Source organism: Sinohyriopsis cumingii, chromosome 17, assembly GCF_028554795.1.
Source record: "Sinohyriopsis cumingii isolate HCF-2022 chromosome 17, ASM2855479v2, whole genome shotgun sequence".
Classification (NCBI taxonomy): Eukaryota; Metazoa; Mollusca; class Bivalvia; order Unionida; family Unionidae; genus Sinohyriopsis; species Sinohyriopsis cumingii.
Window position 1 is genome coordinate 9,282,489 of NC_142977.1, and position 25,229 is coordinate 9,307,717.

General features: G+C 36.1%; 1 protein-coding gene across 1 annotated transcript in view; it reads left to right on the forward strand.

The window, feature by feature from the left end:
* Positions 1-25,229, forward strand: part of LOC149777722 (plancitoxin-1-like) — a 67,106-nt gene that overhangs the window by 11,874 nt on the left and 30,003 nt on the right. The window contains exons 3-5 of the mRNA XM_089938769.1: positions 4,847-4,931; positions 8,140-8,301; positions 20,048-20,254. Coding sequence (XP_089794895.1) covers positions 4,847-4,931; positions 8,140-8,301; positions 20,048-20,254 — 454 coding nt within the window. The remainder of the gene's footprint in view (positions 1-4,846; positions 4,932-8,139; positions 8,302-20,047; positions 20,255-25,229) is intronic.

Below are 25,229 nucleotides of genomic sequence, written 5' to 3' on the forward strand. Positions count from 1 at the left end.
TTGAGACAACATGTTCAGTAAAACACTTGTTAAATCTAATGAGGCCAGGTGAAAGCTAATGAGGCTGTATGAAATCTAATTAGCTCAGGTAAAAACTAATGTGGTCTAGTAAATACAGTTGTCTGTGTACATGGAATAGTCTACATTTTATTTTACATGACTGAGTTCTCGCAACTTAAGGTACACACACGCAGTGGATTAACCATAATAATGTTGAATGTTAATTGTTTGTGATGCTGTCCTGTCACTGGCGGAACTATATTCACCACATATAAATGACACTCAGCTTTGGGATCTTCATGGCCAATGTGTGGATTATTGTTTATAATAGGCTCTATTTTCTGCATGGCCACTGTGTGGAATACTGTTTATAATAGGCTCTATTCTCTACATGGCCAATGTGTGGATTACTGTTTATAATAGGCTCTATTCTCTACATTGCCACTGTGTGGAATACTGTTTATAATAGGCTCTATTCTCTACATGGCCAATGTGTGGATTACTGTTTATAATAGGCTCTATTCTCTACATGGCCACTGTGTGGAATACTGTTTATAATAGGCTCTATTCTCTACATGGCCATTGTGTGGATTACTGTTTATAATAGGCTCTGTTCTCTAAATGGCCAATGTGTAGATTACTGTTTATAATAGGCTCTATTTTCTACATGGCCAGTGTGTGGAATACTGTTTTTAATAGGCTCTGTTCTCACAAAGACTCGAAGAAGGGAGTAATAACATGTATTCTGAATCAGTCTGTATATCAAACAACAATACAGTACAAATGATGCAGCTTTGGATGGACTCTACCTGTATTATCTGGATATTGCATTCGAGACTGCATAGAGAGAGATGTAATTCCTTTTACAATACAATGTAATTCTTTATTACCTAATATAGGTCGTATAATTAATAAATATTATAGTCTCCTAAATTTATCCAATAAAACTAGCGTAAATCACTTTACAAAATTAAACCAATTCTAGCTTATAGAAGACCCAAGAATTTGCAAGATTTTTTAATTAGAACTAAACAGACAGAAAATAATAAAATACACTTTTCGTCATCTAAATGTAACAGACACCGGTGCTCTCAATGTGTAAACATAAGAGAAAGTACTTCTTTCAGTAGTGTTAATACAAAAGAGGTATTTTCTCTATGTGATAACACTAACTGCATATCAGCTGATGGGATTTATTTAATAACCTGTAAAAAATGTAGCATGCAATATGTTGGACAAACACTTCAACAAGTTTCGAAGAGAATGAATAATGATCGCTTTCGTATAAAAAATTCTAGAGATCCTCAGTTTTCCTCTAATATTTCAACACACTTTAACACCAATAATCACTCTCTACTCAATTTTTCTTTCATGCCAATAGATATCGTGCTTGGTGACATGAATAGACTCATAAAAGAAACTTATTGGATTCATAAGTTAGATACTTTGTATCCTAATAGACTTAATGCCAATGCACTATATAAAATTGTATAATTTCAATTGATATATTGTATATCATTTATATCAATATAATTATAAGTGTGACTGTTTGTCTCTATTTTATTTTATTATTTTAAGCTTACTAAATAGGGATACAATATTTTTATGATTGATTTTAGACTGAATTTCAAGCCTACTAAATAGAGATACAGGATTGTTATGATTGATTTTAGACTGAATTTCAAGCCTACTAAATAGAGATACAAGATTGTTATGATTGATTTTAGACTGAATTTCAAGCCTACTAAATAGAGATACAAGATTGTTATGATTGATTTTAGACTGAATTTCAAGCCTACTAAATAGAGATACAAGATTGTTATGATTGATTTTAGACTGAATTTCAAGCCTACTAAACAGAGATACAGGATTGTTATGATTGATTTTAGACTGAATTTCAAGCCTACTAAATAGAGATACAAGATTGTTATGATTGATTTTAGACTGAATTTCAAGCATACTAGATAGAGATACAAGCTTGAGCTCTTTTTAGTAATCAGTCATCATTTATTAACATCCTTAATCCTTTCTGAATTACTTCTGATCACACATAATATAATCCAGTGATTAATATTAGATTATTGTCAGATTAGCAATTAAAGTGTCATGCGTAAAGGATATTTAAACCAATAATCACTAATCACTAATATGCTAATGACATAGTGTCTTTACCAGAAATAGACTACATTGGAAACTAAGCATGTAGAAAAATGGAAAAGTTTCTGTTCTCAATTTTTTAAAAAATATTAATACATGTAAGTTGTCATTGAGAGGATAAGTGGAACCTGAGGCTGAGGAGACACCCCTCATTTGAGGATGAACCCCCCTGGCAGGGAGGTTCACATGTGTACCAATGATCAAAAAAGCAAAAGGCATTTAATTTCATTGGTTGACAGAAATGTCTTTCTGATTTTCATTAGCATGGGCATGAATCTGAGCATGTCATCCATGATAATTGATGCTGATTGATTATAATTGATAGAAAATAGAAAGAAAAGATTACATCTTCATCAAAAATACCCCTGTATAATTTTTCAAAGCATTTTACTAGAGGAACAAATGTAGACACAAATTTCCAAAATAAATTCATAGTGGGGGGAGATTAGTTACTTGACTATGAGGACTTCAAGTAACTAATCAGTCAGACTGCTCCTGTGACCTAGTGGTTAGAGCGTCCGCTTTGGATGCAGGAGGTTGCAGGTTTGAACCCCGGCTGAGTCATACCAAAGACTTTAAAAAATATTACCTACAGCTGCCTCACTAGGTGCTCAGCATTAAGAGGTTAGTGTTAGAACCGGTCAGCTTGGTGTCAGGATAATGTGACTGGGTGGGTCATCATGCTACATGTCTGCAACTGATGCCTCATTGGTAGACATTACTATAAACTGCCACACTGCAGTCATTATAGTGATATGACTGAAAAATTGTTAAAGCTACATTAAAAATCTAAATCACACACACATACAGGTGTTATTTTCATGGGTCTTTTTTAGCATACCTAATGGCACCATGGAGAGAATTTCCTTGGACCAAAGGTAAAAAATGGGTCATTGGCACAATTGACAGTCTAGAATGATCCTTGTGGCATAACCAAGTCTGCTTTGTTTGTTTCTATTATATACCTGTACATGAAGAAATGCAATAAATTTAATCTTAATGTTCTTTCAGGGAACTCCCGACCCAATGTTTTTGATGTACATGAAGAAATGCAATATATTTGATCTTAATGTTCTTTCAGGGAACTCCAGACTCGATGTTCTTGATGTACATGAAGAAATGCAATAAATTTGATCTTAATGTTCTTTCAGGGGACTCCCGACTCGATGTTTTTGATGTACATGAAGAAATGCAATAAATTTGATCTTAATGTTCTTTCAGGGAACTCCCGACTCGATGTTTTTGATGTACGTGAAGAAATGCAATATATTTGATCTTAATGTTCTTTCAGGGGACTCCCGACTCGATGTTCTTGATGTACATGAAGAAATGCAATAAATTTGATCTTAATGTTCTTTCAGGGAACTCCCGACTCGATGTTTTTGATGTACATGAAGAAATGCAATATATTTGATCTTAATGTTCTTTCAGGCAACTTCTGACTCGATGTTTTTGATGCACATGAAGAAATGCAATAAATTTGATCTTAATGTTCTTTCAGGGGACTCCAGACTCGATGTTTTTGATGTACATGAAGAAATGCAATAAATTTGATGTTAATGTTCTTTCAGGGGACTCCCGACTCGATGTTCTTGATGTACATGAAGAAATGCAATAAATTTGATCTTAATGTTCTTTCAGGGGACTCCCGACTCGATGTTTTTGATGTACATGAAGAAATGCAATATATTTGATCTTAATGTTCTTTCAGGGAATTCCAGGCTCGATGTTTTTGATGTACATGAAGAAATGCAATAAATTTGATCTTAATGTTCTTTCAGGGGACTCCCGACTCGATGTTCTTGATGTGCATGAAGAAATGCAATATATTTGATCTTAATGTTCTTTCAGGGGACTCCCGACTCGATGTTTTTGATGTACATGAAGAAATGCAATAAATTTGATCTTAATGTTCTTTCAGGGGACTCCCGACTCGATGTTTTTGATGTACATGAAGAAATGCAATAAATTTGATCTTAATGTTCTTTCAGGGGACTCCCGACTCGATGTTTTTGATGTACATGAAGAAATGCAATAAATTTGATCTTAGTGTTCTTTCAGGGGACTCCCGACTCGATGTTTTTGATGTACATGAAGAAATGCAATAAATTTGATCTTATTGTTCTTTCAGGGAACTCCAGACTCGATGTTCTTGATGTACATGAAAATGCAATAAATTTGATCTTAATGTTCTTTCAGGGGACTCCCGACTCGATGTTTTTGATGTACATGAAGAAATGCAATAAATTTGATCTTAATGTTCTTTCAGGGGACTCCCGACTCGATGTTCTTGATGTACATGAAGAAATGCAATAAATTTGATCTTAATGTTCTTTCAGGTGACTCCCGACTCGATGTTTTTGATGTACATGAAGAAATGCAATAAATTTGATCTTAATGTTCTTTCAGGGGACTCCCGACTCGATGTTCTTGATGTACATGAAGAAATGCAATAAATTTGATCTTAATGTTTTTTCAGGGGACTCCCGACTCGATGTTTTTGATGTACATGAAGAAATGCAATATATTTGATCTTAATGTTCTTTCAGGGGACTCCCGACTCGATGTTTTTGATGTACATGAAGAAATGCAATATATTTGATCTTAATGTTCTTTCAGGGGACTCCCGACTCGATGTTTTTGATGTACATGAAGAAATGCAATATATTTGATCCTAATGTTCTTTCAGGGGACTCCCGACTCGATGTTCTTGATGTACAATGATGAAAAGCCTCACAGCCACTCATCCATCTTAAGCCATGGACATACGAAAGGTTCTCACGTGTTTGTTTTGTTTTGTTTTTCTATTTACTCAGACCTGCTATAATAGTCACCGAGTCTTAATGGACAAGCATATAACCCTCCATGAAATTTCTTTTTTAAAAGTCATGTTATAAATTTTCACGTAATTTCCATGGTCATTCACCAGGTGTATCCTAACCAAACACAGGTTTCTTAGTGATTATTACAGTCACTCCAGCATACTGAAATCAAATTTTTCTTTTTGCCCAGAAAGGCATTTAGATCACAACCTCATGTGAATTGTGTACGAATCTACCACACCTTCTCTTATATTCACTGTTCTGAAGCCAGTCTGTCAGTGCAGCTTTAAATTGGCTAATCACTTCGTTGTTTGTTTTTTTTAAAATTGAATTTTATTTTGAGTCCTTATACAGGGTAGTAAATCATTGACCTTAAGGGGGAATGCGTTGATGATCATACTAAATATTTTCATCAGAAAATAATAACAGAACTAATTTATCACCACGAATTTACTTTAGTTTATACATTAAAAAATACAAAGTGAAAAGTTGAAAATAACTTACGGTATGATGAATAAAATTCTAATAGTCCTGAAAGTTCCATCACAAGTCCAAAAGTTTCAGGTATTCCAAATGAGTTCCATTGGTGTTCCATATCAAGTCCAGTCTGTTGTACTGATGTGCCAATAGTCTGGAATAGTTTGATGTGCTAACAGTCTTGATGTATCACAATGATACAAAATGTTTTTAAATAAATTCACAGTAATTCCAGCACAACTACTGAATCCAAATTTTTTGAGCGCCTTCTCAGTCCAATAAATAATTGAAATAAATAAATTATATTTTCTCAATTCAACACAGCTAAATGTCTCCACAAAGACTTATGTTTCAGATAGTAATAACTAGTTTTCAGCTAAACAGTCCTTACATGAGAAACAAAGATGCAGTTTCAGAACCAGAAAGAAGGTGAATAGTCATTTCCAGAATGTTATACTTAGCAACAGTGAAGTCCTTTAGCAGTTAATCAATCAGAAATTAGGTGACCTGGTGTTCCAAGGGGTAAACCCATGATCTGAACTTATTCCATTAACCCTTTACCTCATACAAGCGTCTTTGGACGCCTCTACTCCATTCGCATGGAAGCGCCTTTTGACGCCTCTGCAAGATTCGCATAGAAGCGCCTTTTGACGCCTGCTGTAAACAGCAGCCATTTTGAGATAGTTTTCGTAGCGCCACCTTCGGGGAAAACCCCCCCATTACATACTACATTCATTTCTGCGAATGACAATTATGTCAGATCACGTGGTCGCTATTCATGCACTGGTCGATATCTGCTATTTAAAGTAACTGGGTTGTAATCTCCACTCTCCAAAATGGCAGCCGCAGATTTCATTCAGTACATACGAAGTTTTCATGATTAGAATAACAACCACGAAAGATTCAATAAATTAGGTAAAGGCTCTGATATTAATGTAGGCAGCAATTAGTTTTTATAAATTATCAAATTCAGATGACTTAGTGATATAGACGCACACGAAAACCTTGTAAATTTCGAGTATCGGAAATGGCAACTACAGTTGGTCACGCGGCCTTACTGACATGACGGTGAACGAGTTCTCTCAAGATTTCGAAGCACATAAAAAAATTCTTCTGTGGAAAATAATTACACAGCTATAACAATCGGACATTACTCTTGAATTTTTCCACATATAATATATGTGTACCAAAAATGTAAAATGGTTAAAATTGTTGTTAATAACATACACTAAATTGCTTAACAGTTCACAGGCAGGATTTCATTCAGTACTTACGAAGTTTTCACGAGTAGAATCTCAGCCACGAAAGATTCAATAACTTTGGTAAAGGCTATGATATTTATGTAAGCATCAATTAGTTTTTATTGATTATCAAATTCAGATGACTTAGTGATGTAGACGCAGACGAAAAACGTGTAAATTTCGAGTATGGGAAATGGCAGCTACGGTCGGTCACGCGGCCTCACTGACATGACGGTGAATGAGTTCTCTCTCGATTTTAAAGCACATTAAATATTCTTCTGTGAAAAATAATTACACAGCTATAACAATCGGACTTTACTCTTCAATTTTTCCATATAAAATAGATGTCTACCTTAAACGTAAAATGGTTAAAACTGCTGTTAAACGTAACACCACTACATTGCTTAACAATTCACAGGCATGCCTATGCAGATGCGGTCTGCTAGGTAACAGGTGTTCTATTTATAGCGTGCTGCACTTTGTCACTATGCTCTATGAGGTAAAGGGTTAAATTCATCAGAAAGATTTCTTGCTTCCAAAGTCAGAAGGTCAGAATAACATTTATACTTGTACAGAGTGACCTCATCCTAAAGTAAAAACCCTAATTTATATCCAAATTTGAGAGACTTAGTCAGTTTTTTTATATTTTTTTATTTTTATTTTTCAGAGGTGGAAATAGTTAAAAGGATGCAAAATCACTTTTAAGTTTTACAGCTTAACCCATGGATATTCCTCAAAATTTCCAAAGATAAGGCAAGACGACTCCCTGGTGCATGCTGAATGTTGTGAAATAAGCAACAAATTATTACTAACAAGGGGCCCAGAGTGGCCGAGTTGTCTAAAGTGCTTGCCATTACGGATCACTGCCACCTCACCTCTGTCTGTGTGGGTTCGAGTCTCGGATTCAGCCAATATGGGTATGTGAGAAAGCTTGCCAGTAGCTTCTCGTGGATCGGTGGTTATTTCCAGGGTTTTCCCGGGTTCTTCCTCCACCATTAATATTGGCCACCATGTATAGCCTGTCATGTGCTGATAAATGGTGTTAAACCCTACAACAACAACAACAACATTACTAACAAAGCTTGGCACTCAGCATTAAGGGGTTAGTTTTAGGACTGGTTGGACTGGTGTCAGGATAATGTGACTAGGTGGGACATGATGCTGCATGTCTGTGGCATGATGCCCCAGTGCTAGATATCACTAAAAACTGCCATGCTGCAGACATTGTAGCAGTATGACTGAAATATTTTTAAAGCTGCATTAAAAATCTAAATCACACACAAACACACAAACAGCAGAAAGAAATGTGTTAAAATATCATAATTTCAAAAAAGAAATTTTGAAATGTTTCCTGAACTAGAATTTGGAGAGCGCAGAGGAAGGTATTTGGGCCAGTAATTCAATACATTAATGTCATCTAAAACTTTTGCATTAATTTACAGGTGTGGTTGCCTTTGGTAAAGGCACTGGTTTCTGGATGATACACAGCACACCAAAATTTCCCCAGAATCAGACAGACGGGTATGCTTGGCCCATGAGTGCTTATGACTTTGGTCAGACATTTCTTTGTATCTCTCTTTCAAAGAAACAAATGGAAAACGTAGGTAAGTAATTAATACTTAGGATTTGTAGATAGTTTTCAAATTGTCTACCCTTTATACCAATGTCTTTATCTGCCAGGTGGCAATGTGCTACATGTATAATGGACATAGAACACAATTAATTTTACTATATGTTCTCTACATTTGTTTCTCAATACTGACCTTTCCACTGTGTGACAGTCAATACAAATCATGTGTTAATCTAAAATACCTTCCAACATGACTCCATGACTCCACGGTGAAGTTCTCGTCAAAGTTTGACCTGCATTTTTTTGAGAGCCTGGACTGTCAACAGAGCAGCATGTAAACAGAAAACAGATTTCACTTCCGGATCATCACCAAGGCCTTATTACGCACTGTGCACTGTCACCGAAATATGGAACACCACACCCTGAGCTCATATTCTCAAGAATAAACAATTACCTTCAAATCACTACCAGAAATGCATAAATATAACTCTTCTATCACCACCAAAATGAGAGAGGAAAAAATGTTCTAAAAATTGACTATAACTTCATTTGTGGGTGATGAACTGGAAGTACTAATTGTGACCTGATTCCATATCTATATGTCCTAAACGAGTTTAAATCGTATACATTTGTACTAGCATCCACAATTTCTACAAAATTACAAATTAAGTTATTGCTATTTCAGTCACATTCTACTGATAATTCTTTAATTGCCTCTTGTATTAATTTTAGCAGAATTAGTTGCTGGGACCTAATATTGTTAAACTACAGATAAACAAGCATCTCTTTGATCATGACTTTTAAAAGATGCAGTCAAAGCATCTTTTGGATTTTACTGCCAAAATTCGCCTTGGAAATCCTATGATTGATTGACAGTTAAAGCATGATAAATTTGTATAAAATAATGGAGGGCTATGTCACATAGTGTGGTATGCAAGATAGTTACTGTAGTACCATGCCTAAAGAATTATAATGAACTTAGTGTCTAAAAATTTGTCTATAGGAAGTTTTCAAATGAGTAATTTAAACAGAAACAGTGAATGTTAATTCTACGAGAAAATAGTCTGTGTGAGGAGCAGTGCTGAAATCTGTGATATTTGAAGGGAAAAAAATGCTAGGGTCGGCAGTGAGAAACAGGGAAGTTCAGCCGACTGGAAACATCTTTTTTCGTGCCTCATGACTAGTCAGTGTTCTGACACTTAGACATGCTAAACTGCGAATTGCTAAACTTAGATACTTTATCAATCTCCAGAAAAGAAACTATAATGTGCACGATGAGCATTTAAGTTAAAGGTTTTAGACTTTGAAGAGAAGAACAACATTAGCGCATCAAGAAAGCAGATGGGTTTCTTGAAAGTGAAACCACATGTCACAGATTCATTCTATTTTTATACCATATACATAGCGGACCAGTCTAAATGAAATATAAGAATTCTAGAGTGATGTAATACAAATAGAAATTACGACTATTTGCAGAAGTCACTGTAGACATGTAGACTAGTTAAAGCGTTTTATGCATAACAAATTTATAAGTTTGTTTTGTGTCTATACTTTTGTACTAACTACTAATCTACATGGATTTGTCTAATCTTGGACAAATTTTTTAGCTGCAGATCCAGATGGTAGCGAAAATAAATATACATTTATATAGTTTTCTGTAATCTTGGCATGCAGTATATGGTATCACGGTACCAATTGTTTTTCCATATTCCTCAATGCTAATGTTTTGTGAAATAAATATACTTTCTGTCCTACTTGGGCATGCATGTCACACACTGTCATATAGAACAATGCTAGATTGTCAATTTGACAATGACATAACCAGGTACTCCATTGCATTTAAGAGAGATAACTCTACTGGAACTAGACAGGGGTAAGAGTTATCTAGTCACAACAAGCACATTTTCAGCCATGTGTACCGTATTTTAAAAAAATCATAAAAAATACAAAATATGATCTAGATAGAAATTAACACAAACTCACATGTTGCCAAGAGGCTCAACTTTTTTTTAAGCCAAAAAGAAAGTACAACTCTTACAGAATGCACCAATCACAGCTAGTGTTGTTCTTTAATTCTGAATACAATGTTCCATACACCTTAAGCTCCGCCCACCTGGACTTGCGCAATTGATATCGTTATACCTATAGCAAACCTTAATTTTTCCAATAATCTGTGAAATAGTTTGGGACTGTATAAGTAACAAATATACTTAGTCTCACTTGTGAAAAACAATTTGATGAGGTACTAACCTATGTCTTATATGAATGTGTATAGAAATGTCATTGAGCTGTTTGAACTATTGTTTTCATACTTTTGCTTCACCATCAAAATCATCTTTTGAAATAAAATGAATTCTTTCAACTATGAGTTGTATCTTATTCATATCAGCACTTATTGAACTTCACATAGGTGATATGGGATAAATCACATTATGTCATATTATGTAATAACTAGGTCAAAGGTCATTGTATCAAATAGTATGTACCTGTCCTACTTCAAAATGTACAATTCACCTAAAAGAAAGGAATTTATATTTGTTTGGTAGGTGCAGAACATAACATAAGAGACAGGTGGACATGACCCAATCTTATTATAAAGTATAAGCTTTGACCACTTTACACTATCTGCAGATACAAGAGGTCTCTAACCACCAGTCCTCACACAAAGGCCCACCTACCCATCCTCTTTGTAACAAATAGTAAGCTTTCCTCCTTTGTAATGTGAATAAAATTGTTTCAATAAGCCAATCAGTCACCAAATATAGTAAATCACAGCTTCTAAGTGGTTATGTTGGATTGGGGGGTGAAATTAGGGGATTTAAACTACAGAAAAATGCCAAATATAAACACTAAGTATAGCATATCAAATGGAGTTAAAAACAGGAGGAAAGTGTTTATCTAAAAGGGAGAGGTAGCTTATGATAAAGGAATTAAAGGAGGCAAAATCAGCAATGCAAAAAATGAGAAGTGAAAGTTTGATGACCTTACCTTGGACAAATATATGGGGCAGGGCCCAACAGGTCCAAGGACAGCCCAAAGGCAACTGTGCTATAACATCCCTTACAGGTACCCAGATTTCAAGTGAAGTTGTGTTCATTTCCATCTAATATAAAAGGGTGAATAATTTAGATAATTTAGATACATATAAAGTATATTTCTTCTACATAAGAATTTAATAATAATTGGCATAAGATAGAGAGAAACTTATCTCAGATCCAAGCAGAACATACCTTATCAGTTTTTAAACTTGTAAACTTTACTGTGAGAAATTATTAAATTGCTTCTACTTACATTTGCATCAAGATTGAGGGCTAATATAATACTTCACAAATCTTCTCTTTATTTTCATAACCAGTCACTGAAAATGTGAGATTTTATTTCCTTGAAATGTTATGACTGGTGTAAGGGAGATAACTGAATGATATACATAAGATGTGGTAACCTCTAATACATTATCCATGTAATATAGATGAGTTCATCAACAACCTGTATTAACTTCATTGCAATTAAATTATCTCAAAATACATTACTGATAAAGTGAGAACCTAACATTTAGACTCCTATATTTAGTTGAGACCTCAAGAGTCATGTAATTTTAATTTCTGAGATGACGCAGCTCTTTCATATCACATAGTTCATATTTTCTACAATGCTGGCATGTAGAGTGCAGCCTTCCATAACCATGCAGATATAATCTCATGCCAATTTGGATTCTTGCGATGGGATGCAAAGTTTCAAGAACTGTGGATTTTAATGGAATGAATACACACTGTGTGACTAAAATGGTTATTATTCTGTAATGTTGGACCAAACGTGGAAATTCCACAAGAGCAGCTTGACAGAAAGAAATAGGATTAATTGAAAGTAAATAGTAGATTATAACTGGGCTTATACAAGTGCCAATGGGAAATGCTGACTTAAGGAAACTGTTCTTGTTTGTTGGTGTTCACTGCTACTTCAACAAAAGGGAATGCAAGAGAACTGAACTAACTACATGAACAATTTCAAAGCAGGAAAGTGTATAATAAAAAAAGGACAATTAGAGCAGGACAGTTCAAATCAAAGTGGGAAGGGATACCATATCCTTAATAAATTACCTAAAAATTACTCATGCCAGAACAAACATCCCACATGGTACAAGTGATCTATCTACAAGTGTGCTTAGAGTGTTCTCTATCCTTGTTTATGGCATGCCTTACAAGAACAAGATAGCTGTTTTTGTACACATGATTTTTCATCTTTTGCAGGTAAAATAGCCAATATTTGGCCAAAATCAACTATATTATGTTTACATAACTTATTTTGTTGCATGCATTCCAATCTAGGAGGTAACAGCACATACATAAAGGCATCAGGTAACACAAGTCTATATCTATCATAGCTATAGTTATCAAAAGTCCCCATCCAAAGCCAACTTGTGCTATTTTCTGAAGATTTCATACATTTTATTCTTAAAAAACTTTCAATATTTGACCAAAACTGTTCAGCACACATTTGTTTTCCTACATCAAACTAGTATAGTTCATAAATGCCGCCCACATGTATGCATTTCTATGGATACACTGTGAGGCTATTCTTTCCTTTAGGTATCACGGTACCAATTGTTTTTCCATATACCTCAATGCTAATGTTTTGTGAAATAAATACACTTTCTGTCCTACTTGGGCATGCATGTCACACACTGTCATATAGAACAATGCTAGATTGTCAATTTGACAATGACATAACCAGGTACTCCATTGCATTTAAGAGAGATAACTCTACTGGAACTAGACGGGTAAGAGTTATCTAGTCACAACAAGCACATTTTCAGCCATGTGTACCATATTTTAAAAAAATCATAAAAAATACAAAATATGATCTAGATAGAAATTAACACAAACTCACATGTTGCCAAGAGGCTCAACTTTTTTTTTAAGCCAAACAGAAAGTACAACTCTTACAGAATGCACCAATCACAGCTAGTGTTGTTCTTTAATTCTGAATACAATGTTCCATACACCTTAAGCTCCGCCCACCTGGACTTGCGCAATTGGTACCGTTATACCATATAGATTGCTCTTCTTATGTTTAGATTACGCTTTTTGCCACTTATATTAGTAATAATTACACTTATAACTCTCTTGGGGGTTGGCATGTGTGAACATACAACAAAGCAGTTCAGGTTCACATTTAATACAATTTCCCTTTGATTGGGTACCCGGGTAACCATTTGCTAGAACTGACAGATACCCAGTAGAAATTTCCTTAAATTTTGACATCTCTACATACAACTTTAAATGTGTTAGGCGATTCATTCTTATACAGGTTGTATACATTATTTTTTAGTTTTTTTTCTCCAAATTTGAGTGACTTCATCACCTTTACGGATGTCATTTATTTAAGACCAGGTTACAATATCCTGTTGTTGAACTAATATTGTCATTTTAAAAAAAGAGTTACTATGACACCGGCTATTTTTGCTTAATCCATTCATAACCAGAGTTCTATTAGCAAGGTAGAAATGTTCTGATTTGCTAATTTATGCTTTGTTTTCTCTTCTTCTGACTGCCCCAGGGGCACAAGTGATTAGAGCATCAGCCTCAGAAGGGGGAGGTCATGGCTTGGACTCCAACTTAATCATAACAAAAACTTATAAAAATGGTATTACAACATCCTCACTTGGTGCCAATCATTAAGAGGCTCGGATGCGGGAGGTCGTGGGTTCGATCCCCATCCAAGTCATACCTAAGACTTACAAAAATGGTACTAACAGATTCCTCGCTTGGCACTCAGCATGAAGAGGTTTGTGTTAAGACTGGTCAACCTGGTGTTAGGATAATGTGACAGAATGGAACATGATGCCCCATGCTAGACGTTACTATAAAATGCCACACTGCAACAATGATACCAGTAGTACTCAAATTGTTAAAGCATTGTTCAGATTTCAAAACATACACAGGCAATTTCAGTACAAAATGTCAACTAAATACATGAAATTCAAAAAGTTCAAGCACATTTATCATCTATGCCATGCTGCTTTTGTAATAAATGGACAGTGGAAGTTAGAACTACAGTAGTTCTGAAGGCATCAAAAGGAAAGCATAGACAGAATAAGTTGAGGAAAGATGATGTTAACATCTTCAATACACATCCAAAGTCAGCCTCCATTGCAAGTCTTGTGGGGGATGGTGGGGTCCAACCCCAACCTGAAGTTCATCACTTGCATCTGTCAGCCACAATAACATCAGTGGCAGAGGAAGAGAATAGTGATGATGGTACTGCTGTCTGTCTCTCAATAGATGCCTTGTCTGATCAGGAAATGACAATGCAGTTATTTTCTGACTCATTGGGGGGGAGTGACCCCCCACCCCTAATTTTAGGATGCTCAGTGGGTGTAACTACCCATGCATGTCCAAGCATGTCCTTCGGGCCTGTAAGTCTGAGTGCATGCAATCCTTTTCATAATACCACCTTGCCGACACCAGCATTCCATCTGTCCCCGCATGGGATGTTTTGGTTGAAACAGTTCGATCAACTAGAATTTATGGGGAACTTAGTGACAGATGCATCCATTTAGCCATACCTTCAGTGACATACCCTTACTTTCATTGAGAAATCTGTCCTTCCAGCCAGGCCCTTGTGGTCCACATCACTCAAGCCTCATCGTATCCAGGCATTTTGGATGACCCCATTTGGGATACGATTACTCTTTCTGGGAAAAATTGAAGAAATTCAGAGGCCGTCATCTCAGGAACTGCCCTTCCAACTCACCACTCAAACCACACGTCAGGCATTTCGAAACAGCTCCCTGCACTGTTGAGGGACAATTTGCAGACTAGAGACAAAGGAGGGGTTGTGGGCATTTGCCGACCCTCCCATAATCTTGGTACCAAAAATAATCCAGTAGTTACAAGGTCAGAAATGCAAGATGGTTCTGTTAGCCCCTGTCAGACCGGACAAGTCCTGGGTTACCGATCTGCTCGACCTAGTAATAAATTTGCCCAGGAAGATTAATTCCAGCCATCCCAAATCTTCTGAAGCAACCAGGGTCATATCAATAACATTGTCCCTCTGAGTGCCACACTCTCTGAACTTGATAAAAAATTTCTCTGGCTCTTTGTGGAGAAACAGTTGGCTACCACTGCATGATATCAGACACATTCCAGCATCATGGTTGATGTGATATCGGCCATGACAAAGACCTATCTGATCTTTTGGCCAATTTTGATCTCAATCAATCAAAATCTTTCACTCAGTTAAAACCAATCTGTCCTGGGTTTTAACATGGCTCAATTCAAAAAAATTCTAGGTTGTAGCCCACACTTCGCTAAAGCTACTGTCATGCAAAGCATATTTCCCGATAGCTGTTGCTTTAGTATGCAGGGTGAGCACTTAGCCTCGACCCAAACTATCTTCAGCTAATATCGGATGGTTCAGTGGTCCTCTTGACACAACCAGGCTTTGTAGCCAAAATAGGTTGCCATGTCGGCAATCAAAGAGTCGTCATTTGCTTGCTCTCTTCCATAGACAGGTCAAAAGCAGCGGCCATGCAAGATCCTGCTTATGCACTCAAGCACTATGTGAAATTTTTAGAGGCAAGTCGTGGCATGTACAAGCACCTCTTTCTTTTGGTGAAAGCTGGGAAACAGGATATCATACCTCGAACCCTTGCTTCATGGCTGAAATGTCTTATACGATCAGTATACTCTGAGGTCTCACAAGATCAGAGTTGCCTCATGAAGATTACCAATAATGAGGTTAGACCAGTCTCAGCAAGACGCGCATTTGAACGTAAGGTTTCAGTATGAGATATAGTAGAAGCTGTTGACTAGCATGCAGAGTCGGCCTTCTTGAGTTTTTGTCTCAGAGATTTAGCATTGCATAAACAAATCTTGAATGGTAGGTCTGGTGGCAGTAGCCCAGTTGACCACCAGATCCAATTAAACCAATCACCACAGCGTATTAGCTTGGCAAGATTTGCCAGTGAAATTTTGTATGTAAGATTTCAATACAGTAGTCACCCTCTTATAAGGCCACCCCTAATGCAGCAGGGAAGTGGCCTTATAATGCGGGTGGCCTTTCTAGAGGGGGATGACAAATGCAAATACATGTAGTAAATACATATGAAAAAAGTCACAAGTACATTTAATTTTAAATATATAATATTTTAATTAAAAAATCACATGCATGATGTGAAATAAATGTAAAACAAACTTTGTTATCATTTGCAAAAGAATGCTATGAATAGCCATTGATATAGTTTTAAAACTGTCTTTATAATTATACTACAGTTCACATCATCTGTCACTTTGTTGGTAACAGTCTAAAAAACAAACCAGTCTCGTCACATTAAAAATATCCTTGCTGTCATATCCCTTGCATATATCATTTAGTCTTTTGTTCCAATCTTTGACAACTTCATTATTAACTTCGGCTGATTCGCCGCTAATGACAGAACACTTGATATTGTGTCGCACTTGAAATCTGTGCAACCATCCGTTACTTGCGGTAAAGTTGTCATATCCCAATTCAACTGACAAAATTTTTGCTTTTTCTTGTCTTTCAAATCAGGATACAAACGTCTCCTGGCTCAAACAATCTTCCTTTCTCCATCCATTTCACCTTTCCACATCTGCAGAATTGTTTCATTATCTTTCACGATATTGTTTATCATAGTCTTTCCAACGTTAATTTTCTGCAAGGATCCTCAACGACCCCCCCCCCCGTCAGTTGAATTACTTTCACGTCCTCCTCTAAACTGAGAATTTTTAATTTCCTCGATGACATTTTGATCTTTTTGCATTAAGTTATTCATGTTGCCAACTACAATACTGATAAAACAATTTTGTATGCATCTAAACAAATTGCCGTGTGTTTTTAAAGGAAGTGATCTTTCTCACGTGATTCGTTAGTTGCAGTCTGGTACCCTATTGTTTTTATACATTTCTTTACACTAAGTGAGAGAAGCCAAAACGGCTTCGATATGTACCATTAACATCACGCAGATTTGACCTCGTGGCCGCTAGGATTCGTAATTTTGACAATTATTGTCAGTAGTAATAGCCACTGATTACCAAAGTGAACAAGCTCAACATCTTACTAAGGTAAGCCATAAAGGCTGTTAAACCATTTGCCTGCTGGCTTGGGTATTGTACATCGATACTGCCACTTCTCAGCTGTTACTACTGTTCAATAATTGTAATTTTAACAATTATCAGAGTGACTAAACCGGACATCTTATGATAACACAGCAGTAAGGCTAATTGGATTACATGTACGTACCCTTTTGTATGGATTAAAATTTGAGTCTTTCTCAGTTTTTATGGAATAAATTTGGCTTCTCGTGAGGAGTAAATGATACAATATTAACCTTAGTGGTAAATGTACTTTACTCAACACTTCTTTCAGTAACGAAAACCTGACATCGGGAAACAGAAATCGGATTACTTAACACATGTTATGAATACAGTACTGGTTCTGGATACATATTCAAATAAAATGCGGCTGCTTGTGAGGGGTAAATTTTATAATTTTGCACTAATATGCTGGTCGCGTTAGCCGGGTGGCCTTTCGCGAGGGGTACTTTTGAACACAAACTCGTCGGTGCCAATGGATTCTGGCCGTAAGGAGCGGGTGACCGCTGGTCAGGGGGGCCGTTCAAGAGGGGGACTACTGTAGTTACCTATATAACCATATGTAAGGGTCATAGATCAACTGACCCTAGGCTGTATTGCTCGTGTAATTAGGAGAATTGGTTATCATTAGTGTGGGGAATCCAGCCATCAGAAGGGTACCATCAGTAGAGGTCAGATTCCATCCTCCTATTACCCATTCTCCTAACATTTGAAGGAGTAAGTCTTATTTTTTATGTAAATTATGTTTGTCCGAGAATACTTACCCAATCACATTACTTAAGTCCCTCCCTACCACCACACCATGTAAGCATCCTTGTTAGTATATCGCTCAGCTTAAAGACTAGTGACACCTGGCAGTGGCAAGGGGAGGTAATGGGCAAGAGTTATTATCCTTTGCCTTTATGAGATAGACAGAAAAAGACTTTTTTTCATCTTTTAGTAGGGTTGATTCGCAAGTTAGCATGCTTATATCCCCAAGCATTAATGTGATTGGGTAAGTATTCTTGGAGAAATATTTACTTAAAATTTGCTTTCTCCTGAATGATTGGTGACATCAGCTTAAGATTTTCACTAAAAATCTTCTTGTACTGTTTAGTTAGTTGGTCATAAATGAGATAGTTCTGTTCCAGCTTCTAATATGTCTGCCACAATGGCCATCATGAAATTTCTTTTATCGCTACTTCTCCTAGATTGCTGGTCATATTAGCCTTGTGGTTTTCACCAAAAGACTTATTATGATGTCTAATTTATACCAAATAGAAATGGTGTCAATCTGATTTTGAAAATGGAATTTATATTGAAAATATTGTTATAGATACTCCTCGAAAACAGTCACATCAATATGGAGTTTCCACCAAATGTCCTTTTATGATACCTTATTATTCGTTATAGAAAATGGGGCCAAGCTGACATCGATTAAGTCCACTGCAGCTGCATACATGCCAACCATTGCATTTTTGGCGTAATCATTACACTTTTTTTCCCCACTAAATTACGTTTTCTGCTAGACTGTGTATGGATTACGCTTTTTTGCTACATTAAAAAAGAAAATTAAAATAAAGCAATAGAAAGTTGTTTTTATCGTGTTTATTATCATCTTTTTAAATCCACTCAATTACATTTGAGAATATTCTTAAAAAGGTGAATGCTGCATAAGAATAGCATAAGAGTATGTTCCTTAGTCGCTATTTATAGCAACTGTATATGACCCATTTCCAAGAAAACAGTCAGGTTCCTTCATTAGTGAACTCAACTAAATGGATTCATTTTTTGAAAAGCTAGAAAATAGACAGGTTTCTATGAACTCTGCTGAACAGATTCATTTTTTCAAAGCTAGTTAGTTAGTGAAACTGTATATATTTTTAAAGAAAATGGCTCCAGATGTTAAGTGAATTACTTTGTGGTGTGAGTTGTGTATGTTATATGATGGAAAGTGTTAATTCAAATGGATCTTTTCTAACTTCAAAAGATGCCACATCAGAAAAAAGGACAAATCAACACCATGTTATAAACTTAAGGAGGAATATGAGAGTAATGTAATACAGTACTCTGATTAACATGATACAGTACTCTGAATAATGTAATAAATACAGTACTCTGATTAATGTGATACAGTACTCTGAGTAATGTAATACAGTACTCTGAGCACATGGCCATGATCATTGTAGGATTCCATTTCTCGATAATTCAGCGAAAGTTACACAGGTAGACTAGGAGTGAGTAACGAATATAAATAATTATTCAGTATATTTTGTGTTTGTATTCTGGTTCTAATCCATATGGATTTTGCCCTTTGTGACAAGAATTTTGACAAGCTTCAGAACCAGGTTTGTAGTAAAAATAAATGTATCTTTTTCATGTGTGCTGTAATTCTGGCATGCAGTATATAAATTACACTTTTTACACCCAAATTACGCTTTTTTTGCCACTTATAATGGCAGTAATTATTCTTATACTTCAGGGTGGGGGGTGGCATGTATGTAGCAGCTAAGTTGAATTGTTTAAAATAACTGACAAATATCAAAAATGGTTCCAACACTCAGCAGTTAAAAGGAAGAGATGGTCTTGTCAAGAATTCCTGGGAAAATAATTTCAGCTATTAGAGCACCAGTCCCATCTAGTGACTTGTCATTGTAATTGAAATGGAATGTCCATTTCTTGCAGGCATTCAACTCCAGTACAACTATCCACAAATCTATGACAGGTATTTCCCCAATTCCCTTGCTGCCCAGTATCCTGAAATGGCTGCTGTTGCCATGGAATCACCACAGAAACATCCAACAAAGGAACCATGGTACAGTGAAATCGGACTGACATCCCTAGGGGGCATAGACTTTTGGAGTTTTGCTAAATTTTCTAAATTCAGGGCAGGTTGGTATTGTTTTTTTGGTTATTTGCAAGATACATACATGAATGAGGCTGCAAATTCTGACAAATTTGTTTCCAGAGAAATAATCCTTGGTTGTTTATCATTAATTTAAGTTTCAAAGCCAGTGTGACACAGTTGTTGAGAAGAGATACAAGTTCATTTCTTTCATACTTATCAGATTGTTAAAAAGATGAGTGCTTTTAAGAGTTACTGTTCACGATCTATGCATCTGTAGAAATTAGTTCTTGCTGTAAGAAAAATGCTCTCCACAACTTGTAGAAAATCAGTTTTTTTTAAATGGATATGATCTTCTCCTAGCCCGTAAATTCTTAAGTCAGTTTTGTACATAACAAAAATTATTGCAGTGGCAGTGAAAGGGAAAAAATATTAAGTTTTCTCTTTCAATAATTGTTTTAATTATAAATTGAATCTAATAACTAGTAGCAGGATAAAGGCAAAGTTTTCCCATTTCCAGTTTTGCTTCACCAGGGGTCAGCAACTTATGGCACGCATGCCATGAGATGGCACATCAAGAGGTTTTGTGTGGCTCTCAAGGGGTAGCCAGAAATCTTGATTTTAACATTGTTACTCTCTTGCTGGTGTCACATGCTCTTTCTTTGGAAATAAGTGGTACACTATGTAAAATAGGTTGCAGTGCTACACTATTTAAAACTTAGCTATGATACCACAAACCTGTAGTGAAAAATTACACCAAGCATTTGCATTTTGCAATCTGTGTTAATTTTGAATATGTTAAAGATTTATTTTGTAGATTAGCAAACTAGTTTAAAAATAAATAAAAACTATTTTTTAAAAGCATGCCTTTCATGTATTTGTGTGTGATCTTCACCTGTTAGGAATTAAGCCTTGATCAAGGGTGAAATGATGGCGGCGGCTGACTATACTTCTGGTGTAATGATACACATTTCGATACAAGAGGTCGAAAATTGATACAAAATGATACTATATGCAAGTTACTGTTTTAATCTTCAGCAGTCATAAATAATAATTGTGTTATTTGCCTTGTTGCTGTGTTATTCTTTAAACTGAGAATTCATCTGAGACAGCTGTCACTAGCCCATGGACCTAGTTCTTTTAGTTAAAACAAAAAAAAGTGACAGCACTCACTCACCATCTAAAAATTAACATCGTGACATGGTTCATAATATTGCCCCCCCCCCCCCCCCCCCGCCAATTCCATAGTAATCATTGTAAATTATTGTATTGACACTTGCCACCCCATTTTTGATATTTGGACATTTATGTAGGGTCAGAGCCCATTTTCTCACAAAAAGTTGGAATTTGCCAACACCGTGCGATGTTGGTATCAGGTAACTGCTTACTAACCTGTCTAGCCAACTTGAATACTCTTACATCAGGACATACCTGCATGAAATTGAGAGGAAATTATTTATTTTTTCATAAATTGAAAGTATAACACTCTGATAACACTCTGTATGATTTTAATGTAGACAGACAAGAGATGAAACTACAGCACTGCTGAAACTTGACCTGGCCATTTGCATTGCTAGTCACATGACTGGTTGTTAAACAAAATTTGATTGGTACATTGTGCCCTGGAACTACATTATGTTGTAATTTTAACTTGCATCAAGTTTTACAAATGCATGTTTAAAATACAGGCTATCTAGAAAACTCAAAATAGCTGATTCCCAGTGTTTTTTTCCCAGCAAATGATGAAATTGATGTTAGTTTAGATGACAGTAATTTTTTGACATATTATTGGAGCTGGGAAAGCATTAATGAGGATACCAGTGGGTGATTTTGAGCCTGGAAAAGGTGTTAAATACAAGTCCAATGGATGAAAATAGATGGCATGCCAGTCAGTCACCCTTTTAACAATTGTAGAAAGGCAAGACAAAATTAAAATAAATTCAATTTAAAAGTATAATGCAATTTTCATTTCTTTACTCAAACAATTTTTGCCTTGTGGGATCTTGTGCTAAAAAACATTATTTCCCTATCAGGGTTAAGATAAGCTGAATAAATAAGACTAACAAAAATGAAATTAAGGAGTAAATATGTTTTAACCAAACTACGTCTGTCTGGTGGCTAAAGAAAGTCCAGCATCCAATCAGATGGAGCAGCCTTGTATGCTCTAAAATGCTGAATACAAATCACTGACAATCAACAGGTACTCTGTTTGAAAATGTTTAATTGTCTTGTTAAGGATGACAGTGGATAATAAATAGGTGCTAAGTATGTCTGTAGCCTGCATACTGACTGCTAAGTATGTCTGTAGTCTGCATACTGACTGGAAATACACATCCAGTAAATCACATAAAAAAGCACCACCAACCACTGACAGACCTTTTAAAGATGAAAGGAGCATCAAGTTAATATGTGTATCAATAATGTACTGTATAATAGGCTGTGTATCGTAAGTCATATTGATATGCTGCACAGGTATATCGTTTCACCCCTAATGATCATTCACACTTTAGGAAAACTAATTACAAAGAGAGACTTAAGAAAATAGGAAGTGCTCAAGACAGTTGTCAGCATAGGTCAAGGATAATAGTTGGAAAAGATAAATAAAAGATTCTGTACTCTATAGCACACAGCACTTGTTACTCCTCACATAGTCTGAGAAATATGTACTCTGTGGAATGATGCACTTGTTACTCTCTAGATAGTCAGAATTCAGTACTCCATAACATGATACACTTTATTACTCTCTCCTTAGATATGTTATTCCTACCATAGTCAGATTCTAAAATATTGGCAGGAAAATTTTGTTGCCATTTAATCTTCATACAGGTAAAATTAGTTTTTCAGTGTGATCAAGTAGGACAGGATCATTACCTGTTGCTCGTGCAACGTTCATCAGTTTGTGTGACTCAGTCTTTCCATGTATGCATGTTCAGTGCATTTGCACATGTGTTATGTCCCACAACTTCTACACTGTGTTATGTCCAACAACTTCTACACTGTGTTATGTCCCACAACTTTTACACTGTGTTATGTCCAACAACTTCTGCACTGTGTTATGTCCCACAACTACTGCACTGTGTTATGTCCCACAACTTCTACACTGCGTTATGTCCCACAACTTCTACACTATTTAAGGTCATTTTGCTTACATGTGTAATGTCATAAGGTAGATATTTGCACATGTGTAATGTCATAAAGTAGATATTTGCACATGTGTAATGTCATAAGGTAGATATTTGCACATGTGTAATGTCATACGGTAGATATTTGCACATGTGTAATGTCATAAGGTTGATATTTGCACATGTGTAATGTCATAAGGTAGATATTTGCACATGTGTAATGTCATAAGGTTGATATTTGCACATGTGTAATGTCATAAGGTAGGTATTTGCACATGTGTAGTGTCATAAGGTTTGATATTTGCACATGTGTAATGTCATAAGGTAGATATCTGCACATGTGTTATGTCATAAGGTAGATATTTGCACATGTGTAAGGCCATAAGATAGATATTTGCACATGTGTAATGTAACAAGGTAGATATTTGTACAGTGTTATGTCATAAGGTAGATATTTGCAGTCATGTAATGTTGAACAGCTGCACTGCCTGGGACACTTGTGTGACCCTGAGCCTCTATTGCCTGTAAGACTTGTATCACACAGATTCACCATGCCTAAGACGTTTGTATCACATTGATCCTTGATTTCCAAAGACACTTGTATCACACTGATCCTCCATTGCCAAAGACATTTGTATCACACTGATGCGCCATTGCCTGGTACACTTGTGTCACACTGATCCTCCATTACCAAAGACATTTGTATCACACTGATGCGCCATTGCCTGGTACACTTGTGTCACACTGATCCTTTATTGACTGAGACTTTTTTGACACTCAGCCTCCATAGCTTGTGACATTGTGTTATGTCATGCTAATCCTCCATTGCCTGACACTCTTGCATCACACAAATCCTCCATTGCTTGGGACAGTATTATTACAAAAATCCTACATTGCTTGGGACACTATTATCACAACAATCCTATATTGCCTGGGACACTGCAATCACAACAATCCTACATTGCCTGGAACACTGATATCACAACAACTTGCCTGGGACTTTAGTATCAAAACAATCCTACATTTCCTGAGACATTTTGGTACAATGAGCCTCCATTGCCAAGTATTTTAACACTTATCTTTCATTGCCTGGAACATTTGTATCCCACTGATCCTTTATTGCCTAAGAGTCTTGTATCACACTGGTCCTCCATTGCCTGTGACATTTGTGTCACACTGATACCACTGGTCAACAGTGAAATCATTACTGACTTGAAAAGGCCATAATCTGTAGTATTTTGGTGTGCCGAACACGAATATAACCGTGAAAAATTTGTATTGGCTCTCGTTTTGAAGATATTCATATACCTCATTTTCTATGTTTCACTGTGTAAATTTCTCCAGTAGGACTGCAGCAACATCCGGAATAATGATGTAACATTGCATAATACCATCATGCTCACATCATCCACAGTTGATTGCATCATTTTCTGATGCAATGCAATACTAATGCCATGCGGCTGCTGAAGTAAGTTGACGTCAGCAGTGTACTATACATGTGTAGGCCTATTATACTAATGCCAGGCGGCTGCTGAAGCTGACGTAAGCAGTGTACTATATAAAGCCCAATCAGATAGGTTCAGCATTTAAAATATTTTAGACGTTGTGCGAGACAGTTCAAGCTACTGTTACATAAAACTTATTATTTTATCCATTTACGTACAATAAAGAACAGTAATGCCTCGAAAGTGTGTTAATACCGCGGACAATTTTTGCTATATTTGTGGGGAAGTGACATTTGCCAACCAGAAGAAAAGTATCAATTCTCAAGTGAAGAAGGCATATCATCTTTACTTCGGATGCAAGGTTGGTGACCAAGACAAGCCTTGGGCTCCGCATATATGCTGTGCTACATGTACAACACAGCTTTCACAGTGGTTGAATTGCAAAAGGTCATCAA